Below are 18683 nucleotides of genomic sequence, written 5' to 3' on the forward strand. Positions count from 1 at the left end.
AAGGCATAAAATGTCATAGTATAGTAAGGCATAAAATGTCATAGTATAGTAAGGCATAAAATGTCATAGTATAGTAAGGCATAAAATGTCATAGTATAGTAAGGCATAAAATGTCATAGTATAGTAAGGCATAAAATGTCATAGTATAGTAAGGCATAAAATGTCATAGTATAGTAAGGCATAAAATGTCATAGTATAGTAAGGCATAAAATGTCATAGTATAGTAAGGCATAAAATGTCATAGTATAGTAAGGCATAAAATGTCATAGTATAGTAAGGCATAAAATGTCATAGTATAGTAAGGCATAAAATGTCATAGTATAGTAAGGCATAAAATGTCATAGTATAGTAAGGCATAAAATGTCATAGTATAGTAAGGCATAAAATGTCATAGTATAGTAAGGCATAAAATGTCATAGTATAGTAAGGCATAAAATGTCATAGTATAGTAAGGCATAAAATGTCATAGTATAGTAAGGCATAAAATGTCATAGTATAGTAAGGCATAAAATGTCATAGTATATTGAGGACGTATGACGTTTTTATGACTTTTTATGCCTTACTGTACTATGTCGTTTTTATCGCATAAAAAGTCATAAAAACGTCATACGTCCTCAATATACTATGACATTTTATGCCTTACTATACCATGACGTTTTTCTAACTTTTTATGCCTTACTGTACTATGTCGTTTTTATCGCATAAAAAGTCATAAAATAGTGAGGCATAAAAAGACATAAAAACGACATAGTACAGTAAGGCATAAAAAGTCATAGTATAGTAAGGCATAAAATGTCATAGTATAGTAAGGCATAAAATGTCATAGTATAGTAAGGCATAAAATGTCATAGTATAGTAAGGCATAAAATGTCATAGTATAGTAAGGCATAAAATGTCATAGTATAGTAAGGCATAAAATGTCATAGTATATTGAGGACGTATGACGTTTTTATGACTTTTTATGCCTTACTATACTATGACGATTTTAAGACTTTTTACGCCTTACTATCCTATGTCATTTTTACGCCTCACCATACTATGTTGTTTTTATGACTTTTTATGCCTTACTACGCTATGACGTTTTTTGACATTTTTACGTCTTACTATACTATGTTGTTTTTATGACTTTTTAGGCCTTACTATGTTATGACTTTTTATGCCTTACTATACTATGACATTTTCATGAATTTTTAGGCCCTACTATTCTATGTCGTTTTTGTGACTTTTCAGGCCTAGCTTTACTATGTTGTTTTCATGCCTTACTATACTGTTGTTTGTATGTCTTTTTATGCCTCATTATACTATGACATTTGCTTTATTGTGAAATCTTATGCCTTAGTATACTATGACGTTTTTTTACATTTTCATGCCTTACTATATCATTTCTCTTTATGCCTTAGTATGATATGAATCTTGATCCCTGTCTATGACTCTTTTGCCTCACCATATCATGACATTTTTTCCTTATTATACTATGTCTTTTTGCCTCAGTATACTATGATGTTTTAATTCCTTACTATACTATGACGTTTTTATGCCTTATTCTACTATGATGACTACTTTTATGACTTATTTCATTATAACATTATATATTTATGGTGTTACAGTCCTCTTTATTACCAAAACTACGGACTTAAACTGGAGGCCATAACATAAAGAAGGACGCCAGACAGAAATGACTAATCAGTTTATTTCAAACATATCCAAAGATGTAGTTTACTCAACAAACCTAAAGGAACAAAAAGAGGGGTCGAGATCCTGGCCAAAAGGTACAAAAGAAGGGGAGGCTGCTGATCAAGCCTCGCCATGAGCCATCACACTCAGCGACTTCCTTCTTAACTATCTAATTCAAAACTAACCTAAACCAAAACAAAGACTGTAACTGAACTACCAGTGATCTCCAACCCTACAATTAATATCAGAAACTAAAACAACAAAAAACAGAACTCTGGCACATGCTGGAGCAGGAGGATCAGGTTGGGAGGAGATTCCACTCCCAAGCACTTGATAGGTAGGTGGCAGCTGTGACAACAGGGGCCCTCACCGCTCAACAGGTACCTCCATTGATGCTAGGGCGTAATTTACAGCAGGTGTCGACAGGTGCTGGACTCCTATTGGGGAGACAGGTAGAGAGAAAGAGATAGAGAGAGGGACTGCGAGAGCAAAACAAAAAACCCGGCTCCGTGGTGTAGTGGTTAAAACTTTCGCCTCACAGTGAGAAAGTTCTGTGTTTGAACTCCAGGCATGGAGCCTTTGTGTGTGGAGTTTGCATGTTCTCCCCTAGCCAGACTATGACTTTTTTATGCCTTACTATACTGTGACTTTTTGTGCCATACTGAACTATGGTGTTTTGAGCTTAACTATGCCATGATGTTTTTATGCCATTACTATACTATGGCGTTTTTTATGTCTTACTATACTATGACATTTTATGCCTTAGAATACTATGATGTTTTTTTTTTCATTTTTATTCCTTACTATGACGTTTTTTGACTTTCTTATGCTTTACTATACTATGACTTTTTATGAGTAACTAGACCATGACTTTTTATGCCTTACTGTACTATGATTTATTCATGGGGCATCACAGTGGTGCAGTGGTGAGAACTTTTTATGACTTACTATACTAGGATATTTTCTAGGACATACTATACTGTGACTTTTTTATGCCTTACTATACTATGATGTTTTGATGCCTTACTACACTATACTGCATTTTTTTAATGTCTTACTATACTATCATTTTTCTGCCTTCTTATGCTTTGACTTTTTACGCCTTAGTATACTATGACTTATGACATATCTATGACATATATGTCATAGAAAAAAAGACAATCTCTTTGTTTTGGATGGGTGCCATGGTGTCCCTACCAATGTTGAGACCAAACCTACACCTATGGGCACAATAGATAGATGTGTGTAGTCTAAAAAGCGGAATAAAAATTTTTACAGTATATTTGTGTAGCATTGTGCCTCCTTGGGAAACTATAGCATTTCCCCCCACCTTTCATGTTATTACTGAAAGTGGACTTTACACTGAATGATATAAAAGTACAATCAAAACACGTGACATACCAGAATGTTTTGAGGAAGTGCATATATTCTGAGCAGGGCTGTTAATCTTGTTTACAAGTAAGATGTCCATGACCCATATTTTAATCAGTCCAAATAGGCCCATTAGCATGTATGATATGCATAATTACTCACGTGTGTCTTTTATTCCTCAGAATAATAGTACCGATCTGTGTTTTTCTTATTTTCTGATTTTATGAAACTCAGCATGTACTCACTCAGTAGACCTGGATTTCTGTTACTGGAGATTTAGGATAGAAAACAGCCACTAAGGTGATAAATAAGAGCTTTTGACCTATAAAAGAGGACACAGTGATTCAGAGAAACTGAGTATTAGTTGAAGTGTTAGTGCTAGCTGCTAAAAGATACTTGACCAATATTTGTCAGAGCCTTCGAGTGTTTACTTTAGGTGTTGGAATTCAAAAGTCAGTGCAGAACCTGAGGATTGAATCCATGATTTTGAAACTTAAGAGTGGGCCTCCAACAACAACAACTTGAGCTTCACTTCTTGAAATTGTGACTCTTTCCTTTGGTCATTACAAAATTTAGTGAACATCACAATGATTTCATACTTGACCTTAAAACTTTGCAAAAGCCCTCTGACTCCTTGAGCCAGTGAGACAGGACCAATTGCACAATGTTTCTTAGACCTTTTGTGTCCATCCTTTGGATGTTGGACTTCAAAATTAGGTAAATTAACTGAGGATTTAAGGAACAACCAAAATTAATTGAGCCTCATAAGAATCAAACCTCAGAATAGCAAGTTCACAGTCCTCTTACATGCTGAGACTGTTTCACTCTTTATCCAGAGGAATAAGTGAAAGGCTGTAAGAAGTGTTACTGGACAAATAGCTGAGGGGTTTAGAGGACTGTTTGGTAGCTTTAGGGTTTGGGGTTTTAGCCATGAGAGGTGCATTACATTTTGAATCCAATGGAAAGTCTTAGGGAGGAAAAGGACTACCCCGCAGTTTTGAGGTCTTGTGCTCAATCTTCAGGATCTAGGGTAAATTCTGAAGTCTAGCAGCCAAAGCAAATATAGCTCATGGTGTTAGAGGACTGCTTGAAGGCAATCAGGTTGTGAGTTTGATTCTTTTGAGGCTCGGTGACACAGTCCAATACACAAAGTGACAACGGAAAAATCCCATTGTGTGTGTTTGTATGTGTCGTGTCAGGTACCTTCCCCCGCTCTCCCTTACAGTTTAGACATTTGAAAATGGGCAACTCATATTTTACTGCATGAAACATGAAAGCCCCTTTTTTTGTTATATATAATTAATTCACTGTGCATGCACACCAGATACACCAGCACAAAAACTGGTCTGGGGAGAAGTGTCGCTGTAATACACAGAAACCTGTGTGAGTGCGCATGCATGTGCCTGAGTGCATGTGTGAAGAGGCAGGCAGACATGCTGACTGACAGTAGAAAGAGGATTTTCTGTCTGTTGCCCAGTGAGAGGCTAATCCTGAGCCAGTGTCCCCATCTCTCTCTCTCTCTCTCTCTCTCTCTCTCTCTCTCTCTCTCTCTCTCTCTCTCTGATCCAATCTCTGTTCTTCAGTCTGCTCTCTCTCTGCAAATCGAGCCTCTCTGGACTGAGCTGCAGGACACACACCAGCCCTCTGCTGCCTCCACTCTTCAGCTATCCTCAGGTGAGTGATGGATTCTTCTGCTTAACTTCTCATCCCTCTCTTTTCCAGATAATCTGTTTTTCCTTTCTGCTTATACTGTGCAGTGCAGTAGCTGTTACAACAGTTATGTAGACTTTATGTAGACAAATTTCATCCATTTATGTTTGTTAGGAGCATCAGCTTTCCTCTTAAAGTATGTATGAGTATACATGTATGTAAAGTATATATACGTATGAATAAGTATGAATAAAGAGCTAATTAGGATTATAATACATCTTGAATGTTTTAATCATCTATTATACCTGCACAACATGGAGACTCCAGTATTTTCATTAGCTGCCCTAGCCTTTTGTTTTGTATTTGCTCCTCAGGCGAACATTTACAGTACAATGTATAGCCTACACAGCAGCCACCTGCATTAGTCTCTTAATATGCCTGATATCAACAGGGAGCAGCTGTTTGTCAGCAACTGACATCAATTATAGAAAATCAATTAAAACTAACAAACATCACTTTGTAATATGACTTTCCGCTTTTCAGTTAAGGTCAAAGGGTGCTGGTGCCTCTCCTCATTACTTTCCCTCTTCATTTAATCTTCTAGTCTCTGATGGGAATCCCTCTAATCCTACCTTTTCCATTCTCTCTCTTTTAATTGTCTTCATACTCTTTAACTCCTCCCCCTGACCTTAATCTGACCCTTAACCCATTTTACACACCCCCTCACTCCTTCATACAGTTTCATCTTTCCTCTTGCCTCTTCTTGTTTCCAAGTCTATCTGATTTATTTTTACAGTGAGAATCTGTGGTGTCTTCGTATACATCCACATTATCTGTTTTTTCCACAGCTTCACTTAAACTCCTCCTAACTACCTTTCGTTCTCCATCTTTCCAGTATTTATTTGAGTCCTCCTCACCACCCGCCCACTCTCTGTCTAAGTTTTCTTCCCTTCCGTCTTGTGTAAGCTCAGTTGACCGGCCCAGGATGTCAGAAAGGATCATGTGTTGTCATGGGCTAAGGCCAACTCCAAGCTGGCGACTTCAGTTTAATCTCACCAACTGCTACAATCAATAGTGTGTGTGTGGGTAAAAGGTGACTTTGACCCATAGTTCAAGACTGATACACAATTTACATTTGTATTATGGGTAATGTGCAACAATACAGCAGCCTCTCATAGGAGTGTTGTAATATGGATTTATAATGTTATATTTATTTTTCCACATTGTACTTATCCTAAAATAACAGAGGAAAGAGAAAATAAACTGTCCCTCTTTGGTTGATTCTGATATTTGATTGACATTATCTGAGTGGTTGGCTTTGGAAGGGCTGAGCAATGACATTTTATATTAATATGGTGGTATCTCTCTCAGTATCCAATCACAAATCATCTGATCACCTGAGCTGGTGACTCTTCCAGACCGACCAATCAGAGAGCTTCTCTCTGCTTCTAGAATAATCTCATCACACAAGCTGCAGGCATATCTGTTACTTAAGCATTTGATAGCTTAATGCAATTAGTACTTTTGTCTAAGATGTGTGCTAATACATCTTAATGTAAAATGTTAAATATATTTAGTGCTGCAATATTGTCACTTTAAATTCAAAAGCCACTTATAACTGCAATCCAAAAAATGCAAATGCATTGTAAAGGCTTGGATTATTGCAGTTTTTCTGTTTTCATACACTTACACAGTCATGTTATAAAGCTGTAAAATAAATACTCTGCTCGGATACTTATAGGTTATAGATTGCTATCTTTCTGCTCTCCTGTGGGAAGTCTGGTTTAACAATCTGATTCACAATTTCAGGCTTTTCAGGCTTGGTTAATCCAATAGTTCAGCATGCTGCAGTGTACTGCAAGTAAACATTGATTAATATCTTGACATTTTCAGCTCTTTTACCACATTCAGTATGGATACCTAACCTGTGTGGTAAACTCAATTACAGAACAGACAACAGTGATCTGAATGTTGTCTCAAATAACACTTTACAATGGCAGGCTGGAATTTATTATTTTACCTTTTATATTATTTTACCTTTACCATATTTGAACTTGTTCGAAAATCACCTTTGCCCTCTGACCTTTCTCCAGGTGATTACCCAGATCACGTAAAACATGGCGAACTCTTTCACCCGTGTGATGTCTGGCCGTAACACAGCGGTGGTGTTGGCCAGCATAGGAGCTGGCACACTGACATCTGGATATCTCCTCAGTGACAGCACTGCCGCTGCTGAGAGGAAGAGGCTCTATCCAGCCAGGTACATAAGTGTGAGTGTAGGTGTATTTCACCTCAACAGCCAAGCTGCTGTTGCTCCATAGCAACATTACATTACTGGTGCCATCAAAGAAGATCAATGACATTTAAGCATTTCTGTTATTTCTGCAGACTGAGGTCGCCAAACCTGCAGTTCATACAATAAATAAAACGTTTTCATGATATTGCATGATCTTGTTTGAGATTACTGAGACACAATGCATGGTATACATGCAAATTGCTGCCTGATCCAAACTGAAGAAAGTTACATTTGTGTGTGTGTCAGCGTGACTGTTTCTGTCTTCAGAGATGCATACATCTGTCACCACATAATGTCTTGGCAAAGACTCCCTCTTGAATTGTAGCAGTTAGCACATCTGACATCAGACTAAACTATGAAAACAGCTCAACTAAGTGAACCTTGTTTGTCAAACACTGAGTTGGTTGTTGCTAACTGTCTACAGTGCTGATTTCCCTGACCTGAGAAAGCACAACAACTGCATGGCAGCAGCCCTGACCCCAACTATGTATGCACGACTGAGGGACAAAGAAACCCCCCACAACTGGACCCTGGACCAATGCATCCAGACTGGGGTAGACAACCCCGGACACCCCTTCATCAAGACCGTGGGCATGGTAGCTGGAGATGAGGAGAGCTACGAGGTAGGAGTTAGTGTTTACAGTGAGTTGTTGCATATTTTTTAATGCTAAATTGGGAAAAACTGAATGTTTGATTCTTGTTTAAATCAGGTGTTTGCTGAGCTGTTTGACCCCGTTATCAAGGACAGACACAATGGCTATGACCCTCGCACAATGAAGCACCCCACTGATCTGGACGCTTCCAAGGTTACACCTGCATTTCTCTTCACTCCTTTGCTCTCTGTATCTCATGGTCTCTTCCATCCATAGATTCCTGTGTCCACTCCTGTATACTGGTGAACCTAATACTTTCTCCTCCTCAGATTACCTCAGGAATGTTTGATGAGCGCTATGTGCTGTCATCTCGTGTCCGTACTGGTCGTAGCATCCGTGGACTGAGTCTTCCCCCTGCGTGCTCGCGCTCGGAGCGTCGTGAAGTGGAGCGTGTGGTGGTGACAGCTCTGTCCGGCCTGAAGGGAGACCTGTCTGGTCGCTACTACAGCCTGGGAGACATGAGTGACAGGGAGCAACAGCAGCTTATTGATGTTAGTGCACAATCACACACACAGAGTCAGAGACAAGATTGGTTTCTGTACTTTCTTTTTTGATGTCCTTTGCCATCTAATGCCCCCCCACCTTCCTGGTTCCTCTGTCCCTTCACTGGTCAATCAGGAGCACTTCCTGTTTGATAAACCTGTGTCACCTCTGCTCACGGCAGCTGGGATGGCCAGAGATTGGCCTGATGCTCGTGGGATCTGGTAAGAGTAGGTGAAACTTAGTCTAAAAGAGATACGTATGTCTGGTTTTGTAGCTTAGAGACCCCGCAGAAACTGTAGTCACTGCATAGTTTATTCAGCCTGACATTCACAGGCACCACCTGTGGTTGGGCAATGTAAGAACTGATTATGTAGAAAACACTGTTCCCCCCTTACAGTAAGGCTGAAAATCACCACAAAAACAACAAGCAGATTCAAACTCGCTCACTTCTAGAATTCTATATCTAAATATTTTTCCTATATATTTAGTGCATAATAGATCACTGGTAGTATCCCAGAACTCCTCCAGACCCAAACTGAAAATGATCATGCTTTTCAAAAAGCATTTTTTACTCTCCTCTGCAATCCCAACATGTCTTTTCTTATGCCTCTCTTCTTCTTTTATCTCCAAAACTTCAGAATCCTTTTCTTTTTGATAAAGTACATTTGCTCTGATCCCTACTCCCCCATCTGTGCCATAATAACCCATGACCAGCCTGACACTGGAGGCACTTGGTCTGCTGAATATGATGTTGAAAATAACGTTTCTTCTCTTCATATAAAGACTCAGTTGTATCAGCAAATATATAAACATGGATGTAAAATGTCAGTGTTGAACTGCCTTCCTGATTGTCTCAGGCACAACAATGAGAAGAACTTCTTGATCTGGATCAATGAAGAGGACCACACAAGGGTCATATCCATGGAGAAAGGAGGAAACATGAAAAGAGTGTTTGAAAGGTTCTGCAGAGGTCTTAAACAGGTATACATACCTCTGTGTCTTCTGGCGCCACCATGGTCCAGTGTGTTTTATCTCCAATCTGCTACATGTGTCTGTTACATGTGCATTCCAAAAATTAGAAATACAAATGGTCTTTTCTTGTAACTTCTAGGTGGAGCAACTCATTCAGGAGAGAGGTTGGGAGTTCATGTGGAATGAGCGTCTGGGCTACATCCTCACCTGCCCCTCTAACCTTGGCACTGGGCTCAGGGCTGGTGTCCATATTCGCCTGCCCTACCTCAGCAGGGTATTGCAGGAAACACACTGACAAGTGCAACTGCACACAAAGGCAGACACGTTCCCTCCCAAGTTGTGGTTCTCATGTCTGAAAATGATTGAATGTGTGTGATGTTTATGATCCAGGACCCTCGCTTCAAAAAGATCTTGGATAACCTGAGGCTACAGAAGAGAGGCACAGGAGGCGTGGACACAGCTGCTACCGGAGACACCGTTGACATCTCTAACCTCGACCGTCTGGGCAAGTCCGAGGTACGCACCTGAAGAGGAAAGCAGCAGGCAAAGTAGAAGTAGAAATGAGCAGCAGGGAAAGAGAGACAGAGTCAGACAGAGGAGCAGACATCCTAACAGGTGTGGGCTGTGAATCACCATACCCCCTGCTGTTCTTTAATCTGTAATCCAAGCAGGGATATGCCAGTTGAGGTTAAAAGACTTCTGCTCCCTGAGCTGAGCCTTTCATGCAGCACTTCCACACAGGCTGTGAACCAACAGGGGCTATCAATCAAATGCTATAAAAGGTCATAGATGGTTAAGGTCAGGGATATAGCTGGAGTTTCTTCCAGTCACACCAGAGGAGGCAGGAGCCCGAAAGGCTAAACTTAGGGAGCAAAAGTCTACTGCTATTAGTTGAACTTGCCACTGCCTCTTATAGGGTGAGCCCTTTTATGCATTTTATTTCTAATAGACAACAAGCAGCAGAATCACACAGGATTGAAACAGCTCATAATAGTTAATAGCCACTGGTTCTCAACTGCTATGTATGTTGAACGAGTACAAGTATATATGTAATGTAAAGTACATGCTCATTGAAATGTGATGGAATATGCAAGTTCACATGCAATAAATTGAAAGTAAGAACTTAAGAAAAAGATAAAATGCTGAGTTAAAATTATACTCAGTTTATCCCAGCCAAACCAGCTGATTTCACTTATTTGCTCTCCTTTAACCTGAGAGAGAAACTGATCACTGAAATCAGAGCTCTTGTAAAATGAAATAAAATCCTGTGTACTCTTGAGTCATGACCATGACCATTATCAGGACCACAGTAGGTCATTTGCATGGACAATTAAAACATAACTTGAACCTGTGTAATAACTTTGCACATATTGATCATGTGATTTTTTTTTTTTTTAACACTAATTGCCATGTGTTCACAGGTCGAGCTGGTACAATTAGTGATTGACGGTATAAACTACCTAATTGAATGTGAGAAGAGGTTGGAGAAGGGGCAGGACATCAAGATCCCCTCCCCCATCTCTCAGTTCAGAAAGTGAACGTCACCTCTGCGGGGAATCTTGGAATAGAGCAGGCGCTCCAACCGCTGGTCGTTTAACTGTTGGTCTTACAAGATATTCATGGCATGTTTAGCACTGTACTGACTTACATGCACAATAAATCTATTACATGTACATGAATTCTAAACACAATAAACTCTTGATGAACTGAGTTGTATTATTGGCAGGTTTTTCAATTTTGGGTGGAAGGCAGAAAATTAACTGAAACCTTAAACATGCAAAAGAACTAAGCTAACTCAAGTATAGTACTTAAGTAGAATATTTGTTACTTGTAATTTACATTTAAACATTTAAAGTTTTTTCTTCTTTCCTGCTCCATGAAACCATGAAACTTCTAAACTTAACTTAAAACTGTTTCTAAATGGGTTTTAACTATATATCAGCCTTTTTTGAGCAGTAACAGTACTTTTACTTTGTATAAAATGCAATCTGCTGTACATGTTAAGTTAGGTTTTAATGCAGTATTTTTAAATTCTTGTAGGCTACTTTTACATAAGTAGAAGCTCTGCATACTTCTTCCAGCAGTTAGTATCAATCAAATCCAACCAATTCATATTCACTTACGACAGAAATATGACAAAACATTCGATTAGATAAAATAGTCTTTGCTTTCATAAAACCATAAAACTGGTAAAAAAAAATGCAAAACAAGATTGTAAAGCAGAGCTGCATCTAGGTCAGTAAGAAAAAAACAGAACTCAAGTGCACACAACACACACACACACACACACACACACACACACACACACACACACACACACACACACACACACGACCTCCCACTTCTCTGCTACTTCCAGACAGAGATGCTATCAGGTCATGGCCGACTGCCAGACCTAATCAGATGGAGCTATACTGGACAATAATGTCATGACCTTTGAAACTCTATAATAAAGTGCTGAAGCCCCACGTGTCGAGCACTATGACTCACAAAGGAGACTACAGCCACTGTACCTGCAGCAAGTAGGTCCATATTCTTTTGATGATCAGATTTTTTCACTGTCTATCAACTATGACAAAGGAAAAAACATCATGAATAAAATAGTACACAAGTGATGGATCACTCCTCACGGGCAGCTGGTGGTTAACCTGGCATTCAGACCTCACCTTAATCCAGGGGTAAAAGGCCAAGCTCACCAACAGCAGACAGGCCAAAGAGAGGTGGCTGGTTAACACCATGACATAGCCAGTTTCATCTTATCTACATGCTTAGGCAAAAAAAGTGGGGATCATACTTTATAAATAAAGGCATCCTGCCATGAGAAATTAGTGTTATGATTATTTGGGTGAATGGTCCCTTTAAATCCTGCTGCTCAGAGAGTCGCTCTTCCTTTTCTGGCAGCAGATTAATGACGTAGATCTATTAATGCTATTAGAGATCTAAACTAAAGAGCTCAGAAACTGTCCGTGTGTATGAGTGTGTGCTGCTAAAGAATGAATGCTGCAATTATAACATCTGAATGAGGCTAGGATTTATTTGATGGGCATTAAAATTAGATTTTCTGAGCAGGGATAGTGAAGATGAAGAAAAGCGAAGATCATGTTTCATACACAACCAGTGGTAGTGTTTGCTGTGATTTTCTACCACTTAAAGTGTAACATCAGCATATGTGCACTTCTTCCAGGAAAGCCTGATAGAGGAAAGTTTTTACAGCTATGATATACGAATTAAGGTCAATGTGGATCACTTTGGCTGTGTAAACACTGATTAGTTACACATTGACATCCCCAGGTGTGGCAGCTTCAATCTCAGATGAAACTGATGGCTGTTGTGTTTTGGGTAAATACAAGACAAATGAAAAAAGTTTCAAGGCAAGTTCTCAAGTTAAGCAACCTCTTATTGACACTGGAACTGGAACACTTTGGAAAATGGATTGATAATGAATTCATAAGAATTGTCGAGAACTATATATCAACATAAACTAATGCCTTAACTTTGCAGGATGACTGGTGCTGGTGGACACTCCCCAAACGTGATCTGCCCAAACATCATTAGTAGTTAGCCAATGTGGTGAGGTTTTTTTTTTTTTTTTTAGAGACTATAAAACACAAAAGGAGGTGGATAATGTTCACTTGACATCAGACATCTGACCAGTTTTCAATTCTCTGCACTTTCTCATTTGATCAAAGGCTCAAAATGAGGCTGTGTGTATCTTTGGTTTTCTTCTGTGTGATGCTGCCTGCAGGTAAGAGCGGAAAAGATGAGCAAACAGCCCAAAAAATTAATGCAGAATTTGAGTTTTTTTTTTCTTTCTGCCTTTGTGAACATTTTGCCTTCTCCTTTACCTGCAGTGTCTGGGTTAAGGTGTTACACCTGCTGGGGTGACCACCCCGGCACCTGCAATCAGGTATGGATGTGTCCTAAAGGTTATGACCGCTGTGCTTCCACAATAGGTAAGTTTAATATACCGTCACATGTGGCTTTAATATTGTGTATTCTTTATGGTGTGATTTTCATTTTTCCTGACAGAATTTTATGAACAGCATACTTTGAGCTATAATTCTGTCAGCCTTATCACATATTATAATTTATTTAAAGGAATGTTTCGTGTCTTTCTCTGTTGCAGTTGCTCAAAACCTGGTCAGCAAACACTGTATGAGGAGTGATATTTGCAGTAATGTCTATTCTGTGGGTGTCAGATGCTGTGCTGAAGACCTGTGTAATGGAGCAAAACACACTGGAGTCTTTGTCCCCCTCCTTCTGGTGCCCTTAGCCATTATTACACTCTTCATTTGAAGCTCAATGTCCTAATCTTTCTCACCATCATGCTGTAAAAGTCTAAACCAGTGTTTTCAGAAGAAGATCAGCATTCAAAGTGGAAACATTGATAATCAAATGGCTTTGGAGGCAGCAGTGATCTTTGAAATATATTTGGAGCCCTTCCAGGAAGCCTTTGAAATCAAAACTCTTGGTTGACCTTTGAGAAGAATTTACTTTTTGCACTGTGTATCGTGTATACACTGTGTATATGTTGTATAGTATAACTTTATTCACCTACATACTGAATAGATGCTGTATATTTTTTGAAATATTTGTATATATATATATCATGTACCTATATAAACTGGTATTACAAGTAAACATTATTTTTTTTGAAAATACAATTTGCCAACTTGTTTTTTCTCACATTTAAACAACAGCGTTGCTACACATCTTTTCTGCATACACCTCAAGAGGTGAGTGTATAGTTAAAAACACCAGGCAATAATGAATCCCACATGAAACATGTTGTACTGTGTGTCATGGAGGAGAGAGAAACAGTACCTGGAAGCGCACTGTCTTATGATCTGAGTTAGAAAAACTGAACCAAATTCACATCTTCCACAGTAGAGGGCAGTATAGGAGAAATCAAAAGGTGGCACACTAACCAAAGTCCATACATATTTGTGTGTGTCAGTTATGTCTAATATGAGTTCAGAGGATCTGCATATAAAGTAAATGCATTAACCCCTGAACCAAAAATTATCATAACTGTTTTTTGAGCAATTTGCTTTTAAAATATGTTTTTAAGATTAAGTCATTAAGAGCTCATTATGAAGAATCTTCCTGTTGAGAATCGTCCATTATTGCTGTTATTAAGTAAGCAGGGTTTTAATGTAAGTGGTCCATGTGGTGTTATAGGGTATTTAAGTCTTTGGCAGTGCATAGCTTTAGGACCAGTTTCAAAAATTAAACAACTACAATATAATGGCAGCCAGGGGTCATAGTTTGATTTACTGGGGTAATTACATTGCAGTCATATAATTAATGTACATTTTTGTGAAGTGAAGTCATAGCCAAGAAATTACCAATTGACCTGGTGTGCACTTCTGAAAGAGCAGATCAAGGCCACACCCAGCGGATTATCAGATCAAATCTCAATTCAAAGTGTTATTACAAAGTGACTGCATATAAACAAACTTAGAGTCCTTTGTTTAGTTACTCTTGAGGTCATGTGCGCTGCAAAAAATAAAAAGGCAAAACTAAACAACAGTGGTTTAATCTTTATGCTGTCACCTCAGTTTCAGGACAAAACTGAATGCCTATACCTGTGTACACAGTATTCATCATAGTTTCATCAGCAACTCCAGACATTCATTCTCTAATGTTTGTAGTTACTATTCATCAATGACACCAATAACAGGTAGTGAAAGATGTATTGTTGTGACACATCATCCAAAAATGTGCATAAAGGACTGATTTTAACACCATTTTGAATTATGTTAATCTATACTCCTAATTAAGAATTTAATTACCACAAATGTATTTTGTGTCTGCAATTGTAACTGCACATCAGCTCAAAGAACAGATCGCATCAAAGCAAAAAAAGAGCTGATTGCTGCAAAGTCAGCCTTATGAGTAAATTGATGAATGTAGGACAATATTATTGTTATAAATATAACAGCTGCAAATTCACAAAATGACTCAAAGACTGAGCAGATGCAGTCCAGTGATAACAGTAAACCACATACATGCAATATGTGAACAATGTGCTGTGTATAATTTGTTGTGATATGTTTGCTCTGGGGTCAGCTGCTGATGTTGACTTGTGAAGTAGATTGATTTAATTTACTCTAAAGAGGCACAGAGAGTCTCAGAGCTGAGATCACAGATAAACTGGTCATAAAATGTTGAGCAATGGACACGTGTGTGCTTGAATGTTCGTGTATGGGTGTGAATGCTTACTGTTTTCATTTGTGTTGCTGTGAAGTAAGGCTGATTTATGCTCTATCTGGCATGTACAACAGATACACTTAGATATGAGTGAGGGTTTATTTGCTGCCAGTCTCTCCAGTTTCCATGAGCTCTATACTATCACTATTATTTATGATAATTATGCAGATGTTAATGTGTAAATCAGCTGGGAATCCACAACCTCTGCACAGCAGATGGTATTATGGTTGATGCTCCCTTTGATATTAACTATTGGAGTAGTGAGTCAGTTACAATCTTCCCAAAAGAAGGAAGTTATACTCTCAGAGTCAGACCTCATGCAGTGTAGACCTCTCCTGGAAGTACAGGAACTTCATAAATCAGCTGAGATTTGGAAAAGTCCAATACAAACAATCGTAGAAAATAAACTGATGGAGAACAGCTCTTTGGGGAGGGAGAGAGAAAGGGAGAGAATTAATCATGAAGTGTAGCAGTAGCAGATTTTTCTCTCTGTGGCATATTCACTGACCAGTCCAGTGTGAATAATATCTTAAATAAAGATCATTTCCTCTCTCTGTGACTTCAGTGTTATTAATAACATAACCATGTCTCTTTCGCTACAGGATCACATTTCATCCACAATGACTTGTGACCCCTCTCGGCCAAACAAGTGACAAACTCATTTCCAGGCCACCGTCACAGATCACTATAAATACATTACCGACTATTCAAGACTGCTGTGCCCAGTGCTAGAACCAAATAATCAGACTTTATCCCTCTCGATGGCATCCAAAGTGCATTTCATTCTCTAATGAAGACTGAAAATTGCAACACATCGAGCGAAAAAAGACATCCGCTGGTTAATTGAATCATCATGGTTGAGCAGGTTTGAGATTAATTCCACGTAAGGAGAAGATCAAAAGCGAGCCAATGAGAAGGATGTCGAGGGGAATAAGAGCACTGAGGCTTGTGGGATAATCCCATTAAGAGCTGCACATTCATTCAGACTGAGCATCCACAACTGTACAGTATGGCTACAGTTGGTGATGGGGGGGGGTCACAAGCAAACCTGTACTCTCACAGTTTTAGGACATGTGGTAAATTATTCTGTGCTCTCAGTATAAAGCCTTTCTAATTATGATTTTGAGCAACAATCAACCACTATGAAAGCTATTTCAGAGTTTGTCTCTGGAACAGATTGGATTAAAAAAAAGAAAAAAAAAGAAATGTATGCGTCATTTCTAAATACTGCTTGCCAAGAACATATTTTTAATACACTGGAATACACATACACATTGTATATATACACACATGTATCACTGATGACTAAACTGCAAGCATTTGATCTAAAACTAGACGTTATTCTTCTGAAGTCCATGTGTCTATGTGTGACTATTAATATTTCCATACCACACAGCATTTATCAAATCCATACAGCAATAATAAACAGTAGTGGCTCTGTAAGGCTGTATGTAGGCATAGTAATTTGGGCTAAATGCAAATGCTAACATGCTCACCATGACAGTGTTAACATGCTGATGTTCAGCGGGTATAACTTTCACCATATTCATTTGCTACCATTCGCTAATTAGCACAAAACACATAGCACAGCTAACCCTAACCCAAAGTACTGGATCAATACAAATTTGGACCTGATGATGCTGTTAAATATAAAGTTAAAAATTCCCTAACAGTTACCACCATTTATCCTGAGAGGGTTAAGAATGTCTGTTCCACACTGCATGGCAATCCCACCACACGATGTAGAGACATTTCACTGAAGCCCACAAATGTCCATGTAGTTGGTCAAGTTGGACATTTTTGAAAACATGATCTTTTCTTGCTCTTAAAGACAGAGACCATTTTACATGCTTTTATTTCTTCACGGTCTGATTATTGCAACAGCATTTCTACTCGTCTTAGCCAAAAAAGCAATTAATTGACTCCAGACTGTACAGAACTCAGCTGTCAGGATCAAGAGGCATGACCACATCACTCTTGCTTTAGCTTCTTTACACTGGCTCCCTGTGTGTTTTAGAATTTAGTTTTAAGGCTATTTATGGCCTTTTTCATCTGTACATTTATGGCTTTTTAGTACAATATGAATTTTAGGTTGAGGTCTTTTATCTTCCAGATCTTCCATACGGTTAAGGCCCTAATGACCTGCATGAGGCCAAGTCAATGACATCTTTTAAATCCCTTCTTAAAACCTACTTTTATCAGAGAGCCTATCCTGATTTCTGGTCTGTGTATGAAGTATAATTCTTCTGCAGTTGTTCACATTGTATAATGAAAAATGCCATCTTAGGGGGTACTGCCTAATTTCATTGTCCTACTTGTGTTAGTGCAAATGTATGTTGACATTTGTGAGCTCATTCTTCATCAGCCGATGCTGCCTAAACACTGTCAATGCTTTGCGTGTGTTATTGTACCACTTAATGAAGATGTGTGATTCAATTCAGCGCACCAAAGCGTCAGTTTGTTCCATCATCCAACTTGTACAATGAAAATTTAACAAGGAAGTCAAGAGCCAGAAACAGAGATAGCTCGTTTTCAAAGTAAAGGTTGTGCAATTTTGAATACACATACCTCCTGCAGTGGTCAATTTCAGGAGAGCTAAGCCAGATAAATAAACAAACTGTCTAAATAATGAACTCATTCATAACTGTTATAGGTTTTTTCCACTAGCCCACAAAGCGTGCATCACACACACACACACACACACACACACACACACACACACACACACACACACACACACACACACACACACACACACACACGTCGGTTTGATACATGGTTAGAACATAAAGGTTCCAACCAGGCCTGAACCATCTCATGCAGATTTATTTTACAGGTTTACAAAGGCTGATTTGCAAAAACATTTAAAATTATGTGTGATCATCTTTTTACAAGTTCAAAATCCTTGTGACTCTAATTTGAGCCATACAGGTGTGGGGTGTAGTCATTCCCATGACTTACCATTTCTTGCTGGATGTGGGGGACCATAAGGTGTGCCACTGGCCTGAGGTGGGCTCTGGCATCTCTATGAAAACACATAATTATACTAAATAAAATGAACTTTCAATTGCAGGGAAATTTTAGGCAGCTCTTCACAATACAGTATTGAGTAAGTTCTTTTACTTGAAATTCATTTCACTTACCATTATTGACTCAGTCAGGTGCAAGTCATGCAGGAAGCTCCCATCAGTTTCAGAGGAGGCGACCTCGCACAGCTCCAACTGCAGGTGCAGGAATCATAGAAAGATTTTAAAAATGTTTCGCTTTAAGGGAAAGGACTTTAAGTCAAACCAACCAGTCTATGAAAAGAACAAAAGATTAATAAATCATCTATTTAAAACCCATTTAATACTCAAAGTACAAAAGTATGA

The 18683-nt window shown here is 38.7% G+C and overlaps 2 protein-coding genes across 2 annotated transcripts; both read left to right on the top strand.

Moving 5' to 3' along the window:
• The first annotated feature begins 4617 nt into the window (after window positions 1–4617).
• On the top strand, window positions 4618–10809 carry LOC111237706 (creatine kinase S-type, mitochondrial-like). Its single transcript, XM_022766906.1, has 10 exons — window positions 4618–4719; window positions 6789–6955; window positions 7416–7614; window positions 7702–7797; window positions 7914–8135; window positions 8263–8348; window positions 8985–9108; window positions 9239–9373; window positions 9490–9615; window positions 10521–10809. The coding sequence occupies exons 2-10, from the start codon at window positions 6813–6815 to the stop codon at window positions 10635–10637; spliced, it is 1248 nt and encodes a 415-aa protein (XP_022622627.1). The 5' UTR covers window positions 4618–4719; window positions 6789–6812; the 3' UTR covers window positions 10638–10809.
• Window positions 10810–12765: 1956 nt separating this feature from the next.
• On the top strand, window positions 12766–13710 carry LOC111237761 (CD59 glycoprotein-like). Its single transcript, XM_022766978.1, has 3 exons — window positions 12766–12844; window positions 12951–13052; window positions 13226–13710. The coding sequence occupies exons 1-3, from the start codon at window positions 12796–12798 to the stop codon at window positions 13393–13395; spliced, it is 321 nt and encodes a 106-aa protein (XP_022622699.1). The 5' UTR covers window positions 12766–12795; the 3' UTR covers window positions 13396–13710.
• The last annotated feature ends 4973 nt before the right edge of the window (window positions 13711–18683 follow it).

The sequence above is a fragment of the Seriola dumerili genome, unplaced genomic scaffold (assembly GCF_002260705.1).
Source record: "Seriola dumerili isolate Sdu_G_001 unplaced genomic scaffold, Sdu_1.0 BDQW01001090.1, whole genome shotgun sequence".
NCBI classification, from domain to species: Eukaryota; Metazoa; Chordata; class Actinopteri; order Carangiformes; family Carangidae; genus Seriola; species Seriola dumerili.